The sequence below is a fragment of the Saimiri boliviensis genome, chromosome 9, assembly GCF_048565385.1.
Source record: "Saimiri boliviensis isolate mSaiBol1 chromosome 9, mSaiBol1.pri, whole genome shotgun sequence".
Lineage (NCBI taxonomy): Eukaryota > Metazoa > Chordata > Mammalia > Primates > Cebidae > Saimiri > Saimiri boliviensis.
In genome coordinates, this window is record NC_133457.1 from 106019668 (window position 1) to 106040368 (window position 20701).

At 46.2% G+C, this 20701-nt stretch overlaps 1 protein-coding gene across 15 annotated transcripts in view; it reads right to left on the reverse strand.

The window, feature by feature from the left end:
• The window catches only part of PTPRT (protein tyrosine phosphatase receptor type T), a 1134111-nt gene that overhangs the window by 61205 nt on the left and 1052205 nt on the right, over positions 1-20701 (reverse strand). For 9 of the 15 annotated variants that reach the window (XM_039479697.2, XM_039479693.2, XM_039479696.2 and 6 more), the window contains one exon: positions 10696-10783. In XM_039479697.2, the coding sequence (XP_039335631.1) occupies positions 10696-10783 (88 nt within the window). Of the gene's footprint in view, positions 1-10263; positions 10387-10695; positions 10784-20701 lie in introns of all 15 variants that reach the window. The other 6 variants (XM_074406549.1, XM_074406548.1, XM_074406547.1 and 3 more) reach the window with 1 other exon arrangement.

Consider the following 20701-nt stretch of genomic DNA (forward strand, 5'->3'; position numbering starts at 1 on the left):
ACTTTCTGCTCAGTTTTTCTGTAAAACTAAAAGAAAATACTAGGCTGTAAAGAAAAATACTAGGACAATGCCTGGTACACAGCAGGTGCTTAATGAATGATGGTTTGGGGCTGAATGGGAGGCAGGCAGTGAACTAATAGCAGAGACACTTAGACACTTGGTGCTCTCCATTTGCCCTCTGTACCAAATACAGATCCATCTATCTGCAGAGGCAAAGAACTATTGTGTGTGTTCACTAAAGGGTGGAATTCAGCTGTAGGTCCACCAGAAAGGCATTGCAAGGAGTAGCAGTGTCCTCATGGTTTATTTATTCCTTCTGGGAGATGCTAATATTATTCTGTGTCCCCTTCTTCTTCTAACTTTATATAATTAGAAGGATAAAAAATTGTGTTTACCCACATGCACATGGAGAAAGATGGGGCGGCAGGCGATGTGAAGGCGTTTATACGAGGTAATTTACAAGCAGCCCAGAATGTTCATTATGTTCTATCTACATTCTGCAAGCTTGAAAACCAGCTAATTCGGTACTCCTTGTTTGATATTCAAGACAAGGAGAGGAGTTAAGAAGAGTCATGTGGAGGAGAAGCAAACTCCTCAATGAGGCGAGAGGAAGGTGCAGGAGCCTGGCTCCCCCGCTCTCAGTTGAGGTGAGAGGTGGGCAAAAGCCGGCTGTGGGGAGGCAGGAACGGGTGGCAGAAGGTAGAAGAGAGACGCAGTACCAAGACACAGAGATTCAGAGAGCTCCCTTTAACACAAGTCTAGGGGAACACTGTCACTCCGTTTGCAATCTATCTGCTGTTCCTCGCTTGAGGTCAAAGACCAGTGGTATGTCGGAAAACGTTTAACAAACAGCTCCCTGTGGGAAAAAAAGGACCTGATCAGTAATGTCTGCTGCTTTCTGTGGTGTAAATACTCCCACCATAACCAATTTCAAGCTACCAACATAGCATCAACCAGCTCACAAAATTCCTGAAAATTTAACAATCTGCTCTCACAAGCTGGTATGAGTCAGCTACAGAACACCACCGACAGAGGACAAAGCCTAGCACACCCCGCAATGTCTTACATGATCTGATGGTGTAGGACCGACTTATCTCGCCAGCTTCACATACCGCTCTGGTAACTGTGGTCTTCTTTCAGTTGCTCAAATATGCACTATGTTCACTCTGACCACAGGGCCTTTGCATGTTCAAAGAACGCCCCCATCCAAAGCCAACAGTTGTGCCTGGATCCCGGCCTCAATTTTTTTCCTCTCCTCATAGGTGACCCCTCACCACACCTGTAGACTCAGCTTATCCCTCCCAAAGACTGGCAGCCAATTCTTGCCATTAGCAGAAGGAAGATTATGGATTAGGTGGGGTCTGAAGGCAGGCGTGAGGCCTGTCACACCCATACTGTATCACCTGGGGCAGGTTACCACCTCCCCTGAGCTTTTACTTACCCAGCTATAACATCCAAATTGTATATATCTGTATAGACTTACTGCAAGGATTAAAAGATATAAAATATGAACACACTTGCTATGTTGTAAGAAATTTGCACAAATATATAAATTCAGTTTCATTTTTATTCTAGACCTGGTCCAATAGTATCAGCAGCACCAGAAAACTTGTTAGAAATGCAAATTTTTGGGCCCCAGCTCAGATTCACTGCATCAGACACTGTGGGGTGGGATCCAGCAATGTGCATTTTAATAAGCCCTCCAGGTGATTCTGATACACATCGAGGTTTGAGTGTACAAACCAATGTTTAGTTATTTAGCATAGAGGTGCTCCTGTTATTCACTTCACTCTGTCTTGGGAAAGACCAGAAGATCTTACTGGAAATGGGCCATAAGATGAGAGACTCACCTTGGGCCAGGTGGTGAGGTACAGAAATTTACCTGCATGAAAAGTATAAGATGTTCCAGGCACTTATCAAATGCCATAGGGATGCTATGCCATTTGCTTCTCATAGAAACCCAGTAAGGCATATATCATCATCCCATTTCATGAATGAGGAATTCAAGACTCCAAAAGTTTAATAGCTCAGGAGAAGGTATAAGGATGAGGGCTTCTTTATAGAGTTGCAGGGGCCTTACTCCTCCTGGAATCCTGAGATCCATGATGTCCATGCCCTTCTATGCCACACCTCTCCAGCTCTCACTTCCCTCCAAGTTCTCAGTCTCCAACACTGGTTCTCATTCCATTAAGGTCTCATGCCCACCCCTGAGAGAGGTTCACTTTCCTCCTTCGCACAGCTCTGACTCTCAGAACAAAGCACAACACCTTCTCCCTCCGTCCATCATCAAAGACAGCCCAGTAAACCAGTCATCTCAAGCCACATCCACTTAAAGAGAGAACCACTTCCAAGAGGTGGGGATGGGAAGGGAATATTATTTGGATACTTGATATTCTTTCTTCCTGTCTTCTGGGCACTATAGAGGGTAAAGAACAGTACTTTTTTTTTTTTTCAGAGAAAAGAGATTTAACTCATTACAATGAATTGTGGATCTGAAAAACCATTTCCTACAAGTATTGGAAATGTTAATGGCATCATCTTGCAAGACTGGATAAGGAGGAGGCAGGTAATTCTGCTGAGACTGCCTGGGTGCCTCATTGAAGCTAAAGGTCTGCACATTCAATCTTGATTGAATTACTATTATCAAGTGAGGGTGGCTTGGGCGTGACGCAGAGACAGCCCGACATTCTGTATACCTCCTTGTCCTGCCAGACCCATCCTGGCTGAAATCGGAGAGCTCCCCTTTGTGGGTCCCTGGGAGGAGCTGCTCCAGTAGATGCAAACTTCGAGACTGAAGGAGACTGAAGTAGAGAGGGGCAAGCACCGAGAGAGGACCACCTGTGTCCTCAGGATGCCATCCAGGCACTGCCCCACTGAGGGGCCTTTCTGAAGGGAGGGAGGGAGGCTTCCTATTTGGATTTCCTCAGAAGAACCTGAGATATGTATTCAGATGCAAGTAGTTAATGTGGGAGGTAATCCCAGGAAACACCAGGAGGGGAGCGGGAAGTGAGTCAGATAAAGAAGAAATTTGATAGGGATGTGTCATCCAGCAAGTTGCCATGTGGTCAACTGGGGCTTAATTCTGCTGAGGAGCTCTGGGAGACCATCAGAGAAGAATGTGCACCTCCAAGTCAGTCCACCTAAGCGGAGAGGGAGCTGGGATATGTATATACCCACTCCATCAGTCACTGACCGAGGGCAGGTTCTGGGTACATTTAATATTCTGGCTCATTGGGCCTGCCCTGCAAGAAAGCAGAGAAGGTTCCAGTGGCCAGAAAATGTCCTCAGGAAAAGCAGCAAAGGTGCTGGCAATTTGAATTAGCACTAGCGCACACGCAAGTGGTGAGCATTGGGGGATATAGCAGGATACCAATGTTTTCTGCACCACAAGGCGTCTGTAGGGCACCACAAGGCGTCTGTAGGGCCCAGCAAGGGCCACCCTCAGAGAGAGCGAAGGGGAATGGAGGCTAAGAGTCAGGAGCATTGAACAAAGCACCCATTCTGTCACCCCACCCCAGCTCCACCTCCCCAGGAATCAGCAGAGAAACCTGCTGCGAGAAAAGGCCTCTGGGTTTTGTTTTGAACCTGAGTTCCTCTCTAGGAGTGGGTCCTCTCCGCACACCATAGCCCCACCTCTTTCTGGAAAAGAGGGGCCTCTTTGAAGAGCTCATCTGCTCTGAGGCTGGGCCTTAGCAACACCTTCTCTCCCAAGGACATGGATGTGACTTGATGCAAAAAGGATCTTTGGTAAGGAATATGTGCCACCCTGGCAGGCAAGAGACCACAGCTCTGGTTATGGCTATTCTACAGACGTGCTGTGTGACCTTGGGCAGGGTGCACTCCATCTCTGGGCCATCTCTTCTTGCCTGTGAATTCAAAAAGGCTACACTAACTCATTTAGACTTAAAAGTCTGGGCCGGGCGCAGTGGCTCAAGCCTGTAATCCCAGCACTTTGGGAGGCCAAGGCGGGTGGATCACGAGGTCAAGAGATCAAGACCATCCCGGTCAACATGGTGAAACCCCGTCTCTACTAAAAATACAAAAAATTAGCTGGGCATGGTGGCGCGTGCCTGTAATCCCAGCTACTCAGGAGGCTGAGGCAGGAGAATTGCCTGAACCCAGGAGGTGGAGGTTGCGGTGAGCCGAGATCGCGCCATTGCACTCCAGCCTGGGTAACAAGAGCGAAACTCCATCTCTAAAAAAAAAAAAAAAAAAGTCTGTGACTTGAGGGACCACACAGGATTCATATTTAATACCTGTTCAGCTTAATTTGGCCTCTCATCCTGAGAGCTGCCCTAGAGCCATCTGACAGGTGAGAAACTGAAGGTCAGAGAGGTGAAATGATTGTGCTGAAGGTAAACAACAGAACTGGGGTGAAAGCCTGGGCTGCCTGACCTTATGTCTAAGACCCCAATACACCTGAGCCCAGTGGCTTTTCCTAGCCTAGGGGAAGAGAAGTCTCAGAAAATGTGCTGGTATCTTGCATGCCTTCAGATCCCCCTCTCCACTTCTTTATCTGGCTCTCTAATCCAGGAGGCTGATTGCTACGACCAAGATTGGATGTTCTCAAAGTTGCACAGGCATCAGCATCACCTAGAGGGCTTTTAAAAATACAGCTTGCTAGACTCTGTCCTCAGAATTTCTGATTCAGTAGGTCCAGGGTGGAGCCCAGGAATCAGAACCTCTATTGAGTTCCCAGATAACGCTGATGCGGATACTCTAGGCATTATTCTTTGAGAACCACTGGATTAGGTTAACAGATCCCCTGTTCTCTGGATTCTGGTTGGGCTCAGCCAGTGGAAAGCACAGGCAGAAAACTGGGTGGAGGGAGGAGAGTGTGATGGAGGTACTTACTCCTTCAGCACCCTTTGTTGGGGTCACCATAGGTGGCTGCCTGGCCACCAAAGGTCACACCCACCTCTGGTCAGTTCATCTCTCTTAGGGTCCTGGTAACCTCTCCCTACCGAATCCACCATGGTTTGAGGCTGGAATTTAGCCCCAAGGTAATTCATTATCCCTTGTAGTCTTTTTTTTTCTTTCTTTCTTGAGATGGAGTCTCGCTCTGGAGTGCAGTGGCGCATTCTTGGCTCACTGCAACCTCCGCCTCCTGGGTTCAAGCCATTCTCCTGCCTCAGCCTCCCAAGTCGCTGGGATTACAGGCACTCACCACCATGCCCGGCTACATTTTGTATTTTTAGTAGAGATGGGGGGGCGGCAGGGGGGGTGGGGTTCACCATGTTGGCTAGGATGGTCTCCATCTCCTGACCTCACGATCCACCCACCTCAGTCTCTCAAAGTGCTAGGATTCCAATTGTGAGCCACCATGCCTGGACCCCTCGTAGTCTTTCTGCATCTAAATTACACCTTTATAAAGAACCTCTTAATTCTCCTCTAACTACCCTATTGGAGGGTCCCATCTGTTTCCCGTTGGGACCCTGACTGACCCCAGAAGGGGGCCTCATTTCGTAACATTCGCAACCCCTGCGATCCTTTCCTCTTCTCAGCCTCAGCTCCTCCCTGTCACTCCAGAACGCACCTCTAAAACTTTACACGGAGAAGGCTTTGGGATTCTTTAATATCCCTTTGCCAAGTCTCTGCCCTAGAGTTACTTGGAAGCAAAGGACTCTTTGTTCTTATTTTACCCATTCATTTCCTTCCCTTTCACTTCCTTTCCATTTCCACTCCCTAGAAACCCCACTGTCTCCATTACTAAATTCTAAATAGAATCACTCGGAAGAAAGGGGATATGTCGCCAAGGTCTCTTGTTTCATTTGCAGGCAGCGCCCTCCCTCCTCCTGGTCGCCTTTAATCTTTTCTGTTCTCCCTGGCCTGGGCCTTTGTCCTCCACTCCAGCCTGGCAGTGCTCTGGGTTCCTTAAGATGCTAATCACAGTCAGTTTTCTTCTTGCACCGAGAATATTTCTGTTTATCAAGCTGCAGCAGGCTTTGCCTTTGGGAGGGACGCATACAAGGGCAGGAACACTTTCCATTCCTCGGGGCTGTTTCTTTTTTACATATCGCATTTCGATTCCAGGGTGGTTTTTTTTTTTTTTTTTTTTTTTTTTTTTTTTTTTTTAAATCATTTTCTTTTTTTTCGTTCTTTATGTCTTGTGCTGCTTTCTGAATCCACTGGTTACCTAGGCACTGTCCCCTTTCAGCACTGAATGCAGACCTGCTCTGGCCCTGATCTCTTGCAGAATTACTGACCCTTAAATTAGAAAAGATTCTGGTTGACTTAAACCCATCACAGTGGTATGGTCAAGGTGCTTGAATTGTCTCTGCCTCCATTTGGGTTTCTCAGAAGTAGATCTAAGACAGAGATTTTAGTCCCAGCAGTTTATGTAGGAGGAGACAGGAATACCAGTCGGAAAGGGGGGATGCATGACAGGGAAGAGAAGGCAGCTTATTAAGGGTGAGTTTTCAAGCCCATTAGGACCGCAGGTAGCTGCATCTTCATCCCTGTGGGAACTCAGGGGGAAGATGGAGAACACATGCTTCAGGGGAACAGTGAAGCAGCTGGGGTATTTCGTGGTGGAGGGCTTCTCCTGCGGGTATTAACCCTTCAGGATTTGCAGCCTGCCTAGGCCTGGGCAGGGCCTCCTTTCCCAGCTTTGGAGAAAGTCCTCAGTCTAAGAGATGCAGGCAGGGCAGGGCTAGGGTGAAACGAGCTCAGAGCCTCAGGCATGGCTTTAAGGAGGAGATCGCTCCCAGACTTGTGCCCATGCAGGGTCAACAGCTGAGCGTGGGTATCTCCCTGCATGTCTCACCCTCATCCTGGCTCTGCACACCCACCCTGCCAGCTGGGTGCTGCTCACAGTGAGGCAGTGAGGCCGTGGGAAGTAGGTGGGACACTGATGGCACCTTCTGCAGTCCCAGTGCTGGCGTTCTCATCGCCTTCATTATTTTTCCTGACTTCCTGGAATCCTGCCTTCTCAGAAGCAGCCCTCAGAGGGGTTAGACTGTTCTCGTCCTTCTGTGTCTCCTGTGCCACATCTCACCACTCTCCATTCAGGCTCCGTATCTTCTTCCTTACTGGAACATCACTGCTGCAAGTGCCAGTGGGCCCAGCTTTCCCAATCCTCCTTTCTGGGTGTTCTCTATAATAGTTGGGAAGCAGAGAGAAGAGGCCACTGCTCATGCCCTTTAGAGTCTCTCCCACATTCAGTTCCTATTAACCGGGCACCAGCCATAGGTCAGGTGGGAGGAAACCAAAGTGGAAGGCGGTTGTGGTCCTGCCGCCACGGAGCATCTGTTCTAGTGATGGACACGGGCATCAACATTCCTCCAAATGCCTGTCAAGCCGCAATAATGATGAAGGCTAAGAAGACAGACATTGTACTCTAGGAGTGAATAGTAGGGTTCTGAACATATTTGAAGGATCAGAAGAATTCCCTAAGCAAGGGATGACTGAGCTGAGATCTGAAGAAAATATGGACCTTAGGAGGTCAAAGAGAGGAAGGAAGAGCACTTTAATAGAACAGAATGTGGAAAGGTCCTGTCACATGGAAGGGCATGGGGAGCTCAAGGACCTGAAGGAAAGCCAGCATGGCTTCATGGAGGAGGCTGGATAGAGAAGGTAGAGCGTGAAATGAGACTGGAAAGACAGCCAAAGGCCTTTCTATTGGGAAAACTGAAAGTGAAGGATATCCTTTGAATCAGTAGGAAAATAACATCATCCAATTCATGTTTCAGAGTTTTTGTGGCTTCTATCAGGGATCAGACAGGCAAAAAGCTGGGGACAAATTAGCTGTGGAGCAACCAGAAAGGAGGCTGGGCAGTGTCAAGTGAGAGCTGATGATGATTTGGGGCAGGCTGCAGTGTGGCAGCCCAGGGGAGGCACAGAGCATGCCTTCTGACCTCAGGCCCCCTTGGCTTGGGCTGGATAGGTAGCCCAGCCTGGGTGGGTATCCGTGTCTCCCAAGGATTCAGGGTCCCTTTACTGTGCTCTAGTCATTTTATTTTTATTTCCTCTCTCTTTCTTTCCCTTTCCTTCCTCTTCCCCTCCCTCCCCCTTCCCCCTTCTCCCTTTTCCCCTCCTTCCTTCCCTTCCTCTTTTTCTCCCTTCCTTCCTTCCTTCCTAAGACGGAGTCTCACACTCTCACTCAGGCTGAAAGGCAGTGATGCAATCGTGGCTTACTGCAGGCTCCACCTCCTGGACTTAAGTGATCCTCCCACCTCAGCCCTCTGAGTAGCTAGGACTACAGGCGTGCACCACTACGCCCAGCTAACGCTTTGTACTTTTTGTAGAGATGATGTTTTGTCATGTTGCCTAAGCTGGTCTTGAACTCCTAAGCTCAAGGGATCTGCTTGCTTCAGCCTCCCAAAGTGCTGAGATTACAGGCGTTAGCCACTGTGCCGGGCTGTCATTTTTTTCTTATCTGTGCCACATCCCTAGGAGAAAGACATTTTAAAACGTGTTTTACAGAGAATAAGAGTTAGAGTGATTGACTAAGGTCACATATAATTTTATAGACCCTGTCTGAGCTCACAGTCTGATACGAAGAATAGGTAAGTGACTATATATTTTAGGGCACAGTATACACAGTGCAGAAGCAAAGAATGCCAGGGACCAGTCAGGGCAAGCAGTTCCCTTTGGCAGAGTGGGGGCTCCCCAGGAGCAGAAACTGTACCCGCCAATGCCCATCACAGGGCCTGCTTAGAGGAGGCCCCATGTCACAAGTCTTAATATATGTTTGCTGATTGTTTGAATATCACTTCTCAACACTTCACTTGCAAGAAATCTTACTGTCTGAATTGCCATCTTCCAAGAGACAAATTATAAATGTTTTCTGATTAGTTCTACCATTCATAGCCCATTCCTAAATCAGCACAGGAAACAGCTAAGCTAAAACTTCTGCCTTTTTCTTCCTTTACAATCTGCCTGGATCTTACTCTTTCTTCCTCCAAGTTTTTTCTTAGGCAATGTCTAGACAGTTAAAACAAAACAAAACAAAACAAAACTCTGAATTGTGCTAGAAATAACTTGTCATTCAGGATTCTTTTTTTTTTCTTTTTTAACTTTTGGATGAACTGGGTCACTCTGTGAGCTGAGACCAGGGGATGCTCCCCACACCATTGGTGAGGTGTCAAAAGGCGCAAGTTGGTAACACTGAGTCAGACAAAGGCCGTTGTAGACTCCTGTTCTAATCAGAATACATGCTTAGCGTTTTGTATGAGATAACTTTGCCTTCTTTGTATTTATGCTACTTTGAAGGCTGTACCTACCAATATTTGGCAGTGACAATACTTGTGTGTTACCTATGCGTGGCATTCAGTTCTGTGGCAGTCTCTCTCTTCCTCATCTCCCAGAACTGAATACTATGCACCTGTCACACACAAGTTACTGTCACTGTTTTTGTTCAGGACCCATCATCCCTTGGTAAGACTATTGCAGGGACCTGCTGACTGATCCCTCTGCTAGCAGCCTTTCCCATGCACCTACATTCCATATCTGCTACCCTAGTGATCTTTCCAAAATGGATATCTGATCACACTCACCTCTCCCCACCAATCTGCTTTATTCCATGTTCCCACAGGACATGTCCCGAGTACTCGGTGAATTCTAGTTAATAAAATAAAGTGGAATGACAGATTTATGCTGCTAATCAGTGACCTCAAGAAAGTAACCCTGTGGCTAAGAGTAATGGTGCCAGGCACTGTAGCAAGAGTTTTATGTACCTTTTTGCAGTGACCCTATTATTGTCATCATTTTAAAGGGGAGGAAACTAAAGTTGACAGAGGTCAAGTCACTTTCCCAGGGCCCTACAGTTGGGATAGAAACCTGGGCAGTTTGACTCCAGAGGGCGGTATCTCACTGCTCTGCACCACTGACTTCATCAGTGAGTCACTCACTGGGGGTGCCTATGTGAAAGGTAAAACTCATCGCTGAGTAAAGGCAATGTCCTTCCTTAGCTCTGCATAAGAATGTGCTTTCTCCCTGCAGGCTCAGTCCCTCCAGAGCTGCACTGAGGCAGACCCGAGAGCAGCCTTCACCTTCAAGCCCTGCCCTCCTATGGTGGGGTCAGGTAGAATCTGTGTTGCCCTAAACCCTGTCTCTCGTGTGGTAGGAGTAGCCCAGGGCTCCTGTGGGGCCTGAGTTGGGCATACCGCAAGACTCAGGTATATGCCAGTTACTGGCTTCTTCTGACCATCAACCTTTCCTTCCAAGCATCAGCCAACATGACTCCTCCTCTTTGCAGGAGCACCATTCTCTTGTCCAGTGCTCCTGGCCCCTCCCTCTCAGGCTGGGGCCCATGCTCCTCACCCCTGGTTGCTGCCAAAGTCCTCCTTTGAATTAGAGGAGCTTCTGGGAACACAGAGCTCATCTCTTTGTCCAGCTGTGGGGTCTTCTGTATGGCAGCCCTTTTGGCTGGGCTTCCTCCCCGACCTGAGGAATTGAGCAGGCAATGCTCAGTGAGACCCAGCCTTCAGAGGTTCTTCCCCAAGAGGCTCATGGTTCTACTCTGCCCTGACCCAGCTCCCTGCCTGCTCCCTCCGGCTGAGATCAGCCATGCTTTGTCATCCAGTCTAGGGATGACAATAAGACTGAAATAAAGCTTCCATCTTGACATGTGGACACAAAGCTGGAGCCATCAAAGATTATCTGATAACAAATTCCAGGTAAATACTAGTAATAGCCTCTTTCCCCCTATGTTCTCAACACCTGAAGCTTAGCAACTCCCAGAAGGGCACCTACAGGATATGATGTTCCCATATCGATTCTTATTGCGGTTTTCATCCTCCTTGGCGGTGTCCCACGAAGCTGTCTGCCCCTCTGGTAAGGCCTAAAAAGCAAGGACAGAGTGGTTAGAGAGGACTGAGACAGGAGCTTTATCAAGGTGGAGATGAGCCAATAGACGGAATCGAGACCCTCTGCAATGGCACTCGTAGTGGAAAGGGATAGATGTCCTGGGATGGGGCCTGGGGAGAATGTGGATTTTGGTCTGTCCATGGACCTATTCTTGTTTATTGTTTCATATGTAATTGATGTCTACAGCGTCATGAGTTTACAATCTAGTCCTGTTCAGGAAATTGCTTGTCCCTTCGCTGATTTATTCATTCATACAGTCAGCAGATACTTACTGAGCCCCTAACATGGGCTGGGCACTATTTTAGGTACTAGGGATAAAGACAAACAGACAAATTCCCCTGGAGCTTCCAGCAAACTAGGAAATGTAGCAAATGAAAAAAAAAAGTTAAATTTTAGATATGAAAATGCTGTGATGAAAATAAAGTAGGATAAAGGGATAGTGATGAGGAATGAGAATTATTTCAGATAAAACACTCTGGGAGGGCTTCTCCAAGAAGGTAACATTTAAGTTACAGTAGTCCTCCCTTATCCTTGGAGGATTTGTTCCAAGACCCCCCAGTGGGGACTCCTGAAACCATCGGTAGTACCAAACCCTATGTATATTATGTTTCCTTTTCACACATACATACCTATGATAAAGTTCAATTTATAAATTACACACAGTAAGAGATTAAGAATAATTATAAAATAGAAATGATGACAACAATATACTATAATATGTTATATACATGCGGTCTTTCTCTCTCTCTAAATATCTTAATATTTTTTGACTGGGATTGACCTTGGGTAACTGAAACCAGGAAAAGCAAAACTGCAGATAAGGGGGACTTCATTAATGATAGATACTGTCATTCCTTCATGATAGTGTAATTCCTGAATATGAGAAAGGAAGTCACACCAAGAAAAGTAGAAAGTGCTTTTCAGGCAGAGGGAACAGCAGGTACAAAGATGGTCAGGCAGAAAGCAAACGACCATATTCAAGGAATGGAGTGATGTGAGGAGGGGAGAAGTAGTGATGGAAGTATCTACAGCGGATGGGGGAGGCAGATTATATAAAGCATTGCTATTACTGGTTAATGAATTGGGCATTGTTCTAAGTGTGATAAAAAAATTAGAGGGTTTTGGGCAGGGGAATCATCTGCTCAGATTCATGTATTATCAAGTATATTATGGCTGATGTATGGAACACAGGCTCTAGGAGGGCCATGGAGGATGCAAGGAGTTCTGCTAGAAAGTTGTAGTATTCCAGGCAACACACGATGGTACCATGGACTCTTAGACCAGGATGGTGGCGGTGGACGTGTGAGAAGTGATGTGAGCAGGATGCTCAGTTGAATATTGTTGACTTGGGTTGCCTCAGAAGCAGACTCAGAAATAAGAAGTCAGGCACAAGTAGTTTGTTTGGGAGGCAATCCCAAGAAGTTTGGGTGGGAGAATGGGGCAGTGGCACAATCCAGGGAATGAAGTCAATACAGGGCACATCAATGAGCAGGTTACCACCGTGCACAATCGGGGCATAATTCAATGGGCACATCTCATGCCTCCGAGTTGTCCCACCATGGGGGAGTGCAAATTTGGGGTAGTTATTTATCAATTCTCATCGAGTATTGGTTGAGGACAACTCCTGGGAACACCCCAGCACTTCTTCCATGCTCTGCGGACAGAGTGTGCATATTCTTCTGTCTTAAAGAAGCCCTCAGGCAAAAAGTCACAGGTGCTTACGGGAGGAAGCCATCAGGTGGGCAAGCATGGGAACAGTGAGTGTAGAGAGGATGCTACAGGGCACCAACACATCTGCCATAGGCACCGACTGTGAAGGACAGAGAGGAATGAAGGCTGACCCTTAGATCGCTGGTTTGCAGAACGGAGTGGAGAGGGATGTTATGTATGGAGATGGAAAAGCCTGGGAGAGAAACAGGATTGGAGAGGCAAGAATTAAGTGTTGTGTTCTGGGTACATAAAGTGCTTAGAAGAGTGCCTAGCACTGAATACTGCATACTCTTTTTAAAAAAACATGTTCAAAATACAAATAATGGCAGCCATGTTTGAGATGTCTACTAGATATCCAAGCTGATGTCAAATAAGAAGTTGGACACAGACACCCAGAGCTTAGAGGTAGGGAGGAGATAGAAATCATCAATCACTTTAAGAGGAGGGCAACCAATGATAAGACAGACAAGTCAACAAGCATGTGGGATGATTTACAAGAGTTATGAGCCAAGAGGTATGATTTACAAGAGTTATGAGCCAAGAGGAAAGGGTGCAGTCAGTTATTTCATAGAGAGGATGGGCAGTTAAGGGTGTGGAAATGGCTACAGAAAAGCTGCAGAAGCATGATGATCAGACCACGTTTTGATTACTCTCTGTAGCTTGCTTTCAGTAGAATAGGCTGAACATCCTGCTTATGCCCTTGCATTACCTCCGAGACTGAATTTGCAACACCTTCATTCTACACAGCTCTCTGTCAGCAGGGCAGGAGGAGAACCCGCCATCCATCTTAATACACCAGCCTTGCCTTTACCCATCTATTCCTTACGAGGTCCATCGTGAGCAAGAAGGAACATGTAACCAGGTTGATCAGAAAGTCAACCCCTCAATAAGCCCTGTTTTATTGGCAGGTTCTGAGCAGGTCAGTGCTCATGCACAGTTCTACCTTTCTTGCATCTGGTCTCTCAAGTGTTAAATCAACCTAGGTGAGTCTTTTCCTAGAGTGGGAGTTGGAATGCTTTTTCTTTAACGGGTCAGCTAGAAAGCAGTTTGGGCTTTGCGGGTTGTGTAGTCTCTGCTGCAACAACTCATACTCTACTGTTGTAGAGTGAAAACAGTCACAGATAAAAAGCAAACAAATGGGCATGGCTGTGTTCCAATACATCTTTATTTACAAAAATAAGTGTTGGGCTGGATTTAGCCTGTGGCTGTAGCTTGCTGACCTTTATACTAGAAGCATGCCTATGATCCTCATCCATTCAATGATCGAGTAGGTAGAATCAGTGCTTATTCTGCTGCCTAGCCATTTCAGATTCATTACAGGGCACAGGAAGGAGTTCCTTGTCTGGGGTTCTCAGGCTGAGCCATGTTCTACAACGTAGCCTTTCTCAGGGTTTAGATTATAAGGGATAATAAAGTACCTTAATAGCTATGAATGGGTCATAATTTTGCTCTTTGTGTGTCCAACGCCCTCAGATAAACACCCTGGAAGAGAAGCAAAACAGGCACTAGGCTTTGGGCACCAATCTCTGACCTAAATCTGGATATGGCAAACATGTTATAAGGATGGGTAAGTGCTCATTTTACAAATGTGGGACTTACCCCTCACTTTTCTCCCCTGGTTCTTTCTCATTCATCTCCTTTTCCTGTTTCTCTTCATGCTCCTCATTTTACCAAACCCTGCATCCATCTTGCTGCCAGTTTAGGCCATCTCTAGATGGAAGATGCTTCCAGCTACCACAGGTAACTCTTAGAACTCAGATTCTGGCCCTAGCTTCATCCTCTATCCCAGCCAGGTAGCTCCAGCTCTTCCAGGCAGTTCGGCAGATCTATTCTCTGTATGTGAAGGGAGGTTGCTGGTCTCAGTGGTAGCACTGGATTTCTGGATGTCGAAGATGATCTTTTGAGGGTGGATTTTGTACCTGAAACCCTCTGTGACAAAAGCCAATTGTTCATCCAAATATGTCCCCCGGAAAGTGCGGTGAAGCCAAAAGCAGGATAGCATGACTGTTTTCATACTAATTTTTTGAAAAAAAAAAAAAATTGTGTTGAGTACTTGCTATGTGCTAGGGTTTGTGATATAGTTATCTTAAGGTCTCTTTGTGACTGCACAGTAGAATCGCCTGGGGAGGCTTTACGACTCCCAAAACCAAGGTCCTCCTCAAGACCAATTAAGTCAGACTATCTGGGGTGGGACATAGGCATTGGTAGTGTTTAAAGCTCCCCACATGATGCTACTATGCAGCCATAATTTTTGCAAATAGTGACTTTAAAACACTTTCCCACAACTGTCCTCACTGGTTCCTTTTGTTTTGGTTTTGTCCTCTCCAATCCATTCCCCACTGTAATCAGAGAGATCATTCTAAAATGGGAAGAGGACCCAGTTACTCCTCTTGCCATTGCCTTCGGGACACATTTCAAATTCTTTAGGTCCTTAATGACTTCACCCCAAATGCCTCTACAGCCTCACTTCTGGACCTTATATCTATATTGTTGGTTATAAGGTGTTTAAAATCTATAAGACTTTTCACATGCTGTTCCCTTTGCCTGAAATTCCCTTTCACCTGAGTTCGTCTGGCAAACTCCTACATATCATTCAAAACCCAATGTAAGCATCTTCTTTGTGGAGTCTTCTCTGTTCACTCTCCTTCACCCCACTGCATCCCCACTTAGAGCCCACCACTTCTATTATTAGACGGACTTCTTTGCATCTAATAATTTAATTCTGTTTCTCAATTTGGCCATGGGCTCCTCCAGGGAAAGTGTAGGACCTTAGTCATGACTGTATCTCTAGAACCCAATGCTGGCTCCGTACTTCAGATATGCTTGAAAGACCTCTTTAGGATGAATGCATGAGTGAAATAATTAGTGAATGAGGTGGCTTCTGTGCATTCAGGAGCAAATATCCTGGGATCCTAGAGGTGTCAGTGACCTTGAAAATGGCCCAGCTGTGTTCCCATCCACAGTGGCCTTCCAAGCAGCTAATAAGCAGATCCGTAGCATCTATCACTTGGATATCCTCTGTGACAGATAGCTCACCACTTCTCCAACTTTTGGCCTCCCTTTTGGACAGATTCGCCAGAGTTTTTTCTTTACTCAACCTCCCTGTACTTTGCCTATGCCATCTCATGGGGCCCCACAGAGTAAATGTGTGTACTTTCTCTGTCCTGTGACATCCTGCAGAGATTTGATGAAAGTCCCTGCTGTTCACTCCCGGAATCCTTGAATGACAGTTTGGGGTCCTCTCACCATCAACAAACACAATGCCTTCCAGGAGACACCCCAGCATGCACCTATCCCTTGACAATCCTAAACCAAACAAAACAGTTGTGGTAAGTGAGTGGCATTTCGTGGGAAACCCCATCACGGTCCTGGGAGCCTCTGTCTCCCTTAGTGGAGACTGAAGGAGACCGAGTGGGCCTGGGGGCTGTGACGATGTTGATAAAAGCAGAGGAGGGATGCCTAATAGAGCCGCTGGGAGGGAGTGGTAATGACCCCATAACTGGCAGACTTTGATCACACATCCATTTCCCTTTTTAGGGAGCTACAATCTAATAAGGGATAATCTCCTGGAGAAAAAAAAAATATGAGGGGGGAAAAGTATGAAAGGGAGACTCATTTCCATCTTCAAAGTGAGCAAGCCGAGGGCATTATTTTTCCATTAATGGCTAGTTACAGTAGATTGACCAGGGAATGGTGGCAGTCATTAGCTGCTAATCACATTCTTTTGAAACCAAAATTGCCATCTCATTATATTCATCCATTATCAATCTTTGCTTTCCTTTTCTCGTTCTTTTCTCCTGAGAGTGCTGAGCCCTATTTTTACAATCCTCTCTGAGTGTGGAAATGTTTCCTACTCTTCAACAGTGTTGCTTTTCCAAGGCAGTCCTATTTTTTTAGTTCAAAAGATGTATTTGGGGATGTCCTTGTCCCTGGAGAGCTGCGCTGTGATATTTATAGAGTCCTCAAAAGTCAGATTTGGAAAGATCTTTTGAGAAAATTATTGACTCATTTCATAGATCAGCAAAGTGAGGTCTCGAGACAGGAAATGACTTGCCCAAGAATATACACTGAGTGAGTCTATCCCCACTCCCTCCCTTGCTCACTTCCTTCCCTCCCCAGCAACCATCTGGATGCCAGGTGCTGGGATAGACAGGGACCGGGGCAAGGGACTAGACAGGATGGTATGGACAGAACTCTGAAAAGGGGAGATTTGAGAGGGAGAAAAGCAGCCCCTGAATTCTGGGAGCTGATCTGGCACTCACAGGTGGGCCCTGGTGCTCTCCTACATGGACAATTTCACAGAAGACCAACCACAGGCAAGGCTGCTCTGAGGCTGTGGTGGAACAAGACAAAAGCAAGTTGTGTCTGGACACAGACAAAAATAGGAACATTGTCCAAGACAAAAAAAATGGCCGAACACCCCCCTATTCTGGTTAATATGAGTGACACTGTTTTTTTTTTTTTTTTTTGCCAATTACAACTCTAGCCTGTATCTGGTCTTCTCTTCTCATAGGTGAGATGTACTAAGATATCAAATCATACCACCTCCCAATAGTGTCTAACCTAAAACAAAGTCTCATCTCCTGAGGCCCTCTCTCAAATCAGCAAACACAGCCCACATTCTGAGTCCTTTCTAACATAACTCTTCCTGAAATATCCCATAGGAATGTGCCCTTCCAGGTATGCATTCACCTGATTGCAAAAAGGGATAAACCCAACCTGTTCAACTCCAGGAGGTGTGTCCCTGCTGATCTCTGGCTGACACAGTTCAGCTAAGAACGAAAATAAGCAGGTGCCGGCTTTGGCGAGAGCTGGGGAAAGAATGTTCCATGCAGAGGGAACAGCAGGTATGGAGGGCCTGGGATGGAATGAGCTTTTTGTGTTCTAGAACTTGAAGGGAGGCTCTCCAGAGCAGAGAGAATAAGAGGAGGAGGATGACAAGTAATGTGGATTTGGCTCAGGGTTGGGGCAGGGTGTTCAATCAACATCTTGTGGACCAAGGACAAGAACGTGAGTTTTATTATAATTCAATGGGAATGTTCTGGAAGTTTTTTAATAGGGGGAGGCTGAGCCAGTACCAGCATCATGATAAATGGTGGACAGTGCTTATCCTTGGAACCCTGCTTTATACTTGATGATAGGCTTTATAGATTTTAGAATAAGATTGTCATCTGGTACCTGTCCGAGACCAACTCTCCCTGCGACTGCAACCCACCCTCCCATCCACAGAGCTGAGCCAGGTTCTTAGGTCTTCTTAGGTTCTGCTGTGCTGCCTCAGCCCACCGGACTATGAAATCTACCTCAATGTCCCACTTGGTACTTTAATTATCTGCTAGAACTGAGAATGATCCCAGATGCCTGTGTGGCTGATTTTTTCTTCTACCTGGCTCTCCTGAGGCAAGCCAACAGAAGCTTGCCATCCTTCTTTAGACACTCTTCTTTGCACCTAAGCCTTTTTGAGTTATGCCTAAAATAGTAAGATGTCAAAACACAAAGCTTCCTAGAGCAGTTCACTCCCAATTCAAGGCTGAGGGCATGCCAGCCTATTTCATTTCCCCGTTCACCTCCTATCCTCAGCAGATTCTATCATTTGCAATGCCCTCCTTCACTCCCCTTGGCTTGGCTGTGTCCCTGGAGATAATTGGGCATGTGATGCCCTAGGGTACAGCAAAACCAGGTGCAGGGATCGGTGATGAGGAAGTTCCTGGCTGATGCTCCAGGGCACAGCTGAGGGCCTGCCTCCTCCATGTTCAGTCCAGCCTGCCAGGATTTCCCCATACTGCTGGCCAGCACTGAACTCTCTTGGTACATGGAAGACTCTGGAGAGTCTTCAGCAAGGAAGCACCATTTTACCTGGGTCCTTCCTTCATTTGTCTTGTCAAGAAATACTCCTTGCACACTAACTGTGTATATGAGTCAGGGAAAAGGCAAGGCTTTGCAAAAGGCAGACAGACTAGAGTGACTGAGTATTTAGACTGCAAATAAGTTCACCACTTCAAGTGTCAATAAATGTTTCTGAAAACAGTCAGCAATGCATCCTTCAGGTTATGGGTGAGGAAGGATTTAACTACACAGGGGTAGCACAAGATAACTTTTTGGTTAAAATTCTCATGTGTCCTGGTCGTGTTGGTCCTGACTCTATGCATTAGTTGAAGCTCATAAAACTCTCAAAATCTTAGAGTCTGCACATTTTTTAAAGTGAAAAATAACATGCCCCACAGAACTTTGTGATCAGTGATTATCAGAGTCAATACCCATAGCACCTGGCACAATGCCTGGTACACAGCAGGTGCCAGAGTCTTCCATCTTTCATGTCCTCTGTCCCACAGACATAATACTGAGCCTTCTGACCACTTGTAGGAGTCATTCTCTTGCCATTTTCAGTCAAAAACATCCATTTTTTTTTAACCTTAAATTCTGGGATACCTGTGCAGAATGTGCAGGTTTGTGACATAGGCATACATGTGCCATGGTGGTTTGCTGCACCTATCAACCCGTCATCTAGGTTTTAGGCTCCACATCATTGGTATACATATGTTCAACTCCCACTTATGAGTGAGAACATGCAGTGTTTGCTTTTCTGTTCCTGTGTTAGTTTGCTGAGAATGATGGCTCCCAGCTTCATCCATGTCGCTGCAAAAGACATGAACTTATTATGTTTTATGGCTGCATAGTATTCCATGGTGTATATACCACATTTTCTTTATCCCATCTATTACTGATGGGCATTTGGGTTGGTTCCAAGTCTTTGCTATTGTAAATAGTGCTGCAATAAACAACGTGTCCATGTGTCTTTAGAGTAGAATGATTTATAATCCTTTCGGTATATACCCAGTAACGAGATTGCAGGGTCAAACGGTATTTCTGGTTCTAGATCCTTGAGGAATTGCCACACTGTCTTCCACAACAGTAGAAACATGAGTGTTTTTTGTTTTTCTTACAAGCACAGAAATGGGAGCTCTCTGAAACATCCATTCTGATTTGTCTCAGACCAAAGGGGGTCCCAGGATGTAGGACTTTCAGTTTTAAAACAGGGACCATTTTTGGCAAACTGGGACAAGTCTGTCCCTCTAGGTATAGGTAAAATAGCACGCAGGGAATGGGAAAGTTTCATAATCTGTTAGGAGCCTAAGGTCTGGTCTCTACTGTGGTCCATGGGTTCACTGAACACACTTACTGGTGTCGATGGCCAGCTTGTGGGTGGCAAGGGAATCACAGAGAGCTGTGTAGGCTGCGTACAATCCAAGAGCATTGCACCTATGGGAGCACCATGCATAGGGCAGAAATTTCACCTTTTCACATTTATTATGAACACTTTTTGGAAGGTGACAGTCAAATATCTTGAGGTACCTTTTGCTATTTCACTCTAAGGTGCTGCAGGAGTTAGTGGTGGCCCTGACAGAGGCCAGGCTTTCAACAAATGCCACCTTCTGTGCTGAAAAGCACATGCCTTAGGGATTATAAATGTGGACAGAGAAAGCAGGAGAGGATGACTAATGACATCTACTCAGAGTGGCATCAGGAGAGCAAATATTATTGCGTACCATGTCACTAAATAGACAGTAATTTATGAGTTCTGCTGGTAAAGCTAAGTAGAAAATCAGATTGCAGCAAGATGGAGGTATTTGTCTGTGACGGGAGCTTTGATCAAGGCGGAGAAGTTGAGTGTATGTCTGCACGTAGACACACAAAGCACTCTTTAAAAGGCCCAATTAAAAGCTACATGAGGCCTTTTAGATGACAAATTATCTGACTTCAAGAAGTCTATAGCTTAATGGGGAATCTCACATGAGGGTACCTCTATTCTTCCCAGCTGGGAACCCACAATCTTGGGGATCCCCATAATTCACTTCAGGCTACAGACTTCCAGCTGCCTACACACATCTCCATGGTCATGCCTGAGCTTCCAGGTGGCTGACTCCAGGCCAGTAACTCTCCTCTAAACTTGTAGCCAGCTATGGTGAAGAGGCAGAGTGCCAGGGGCCATGATCATAACCTTGGTAACTCTTTTCAAGAAAATTGTGCAAGGGGTGTAAGATTCCTATTAAATCTCCCCAACTACGTTCATTTTATTTTTCCTTTCATAGGCAGGCATCTTTGTTTCTCCTCAAAAGCTGGCTGCAGAATTTCAATCGTTTTTTGCTTCCAAGACTTGCACATATAGCTCCCTCTTGCACACCTC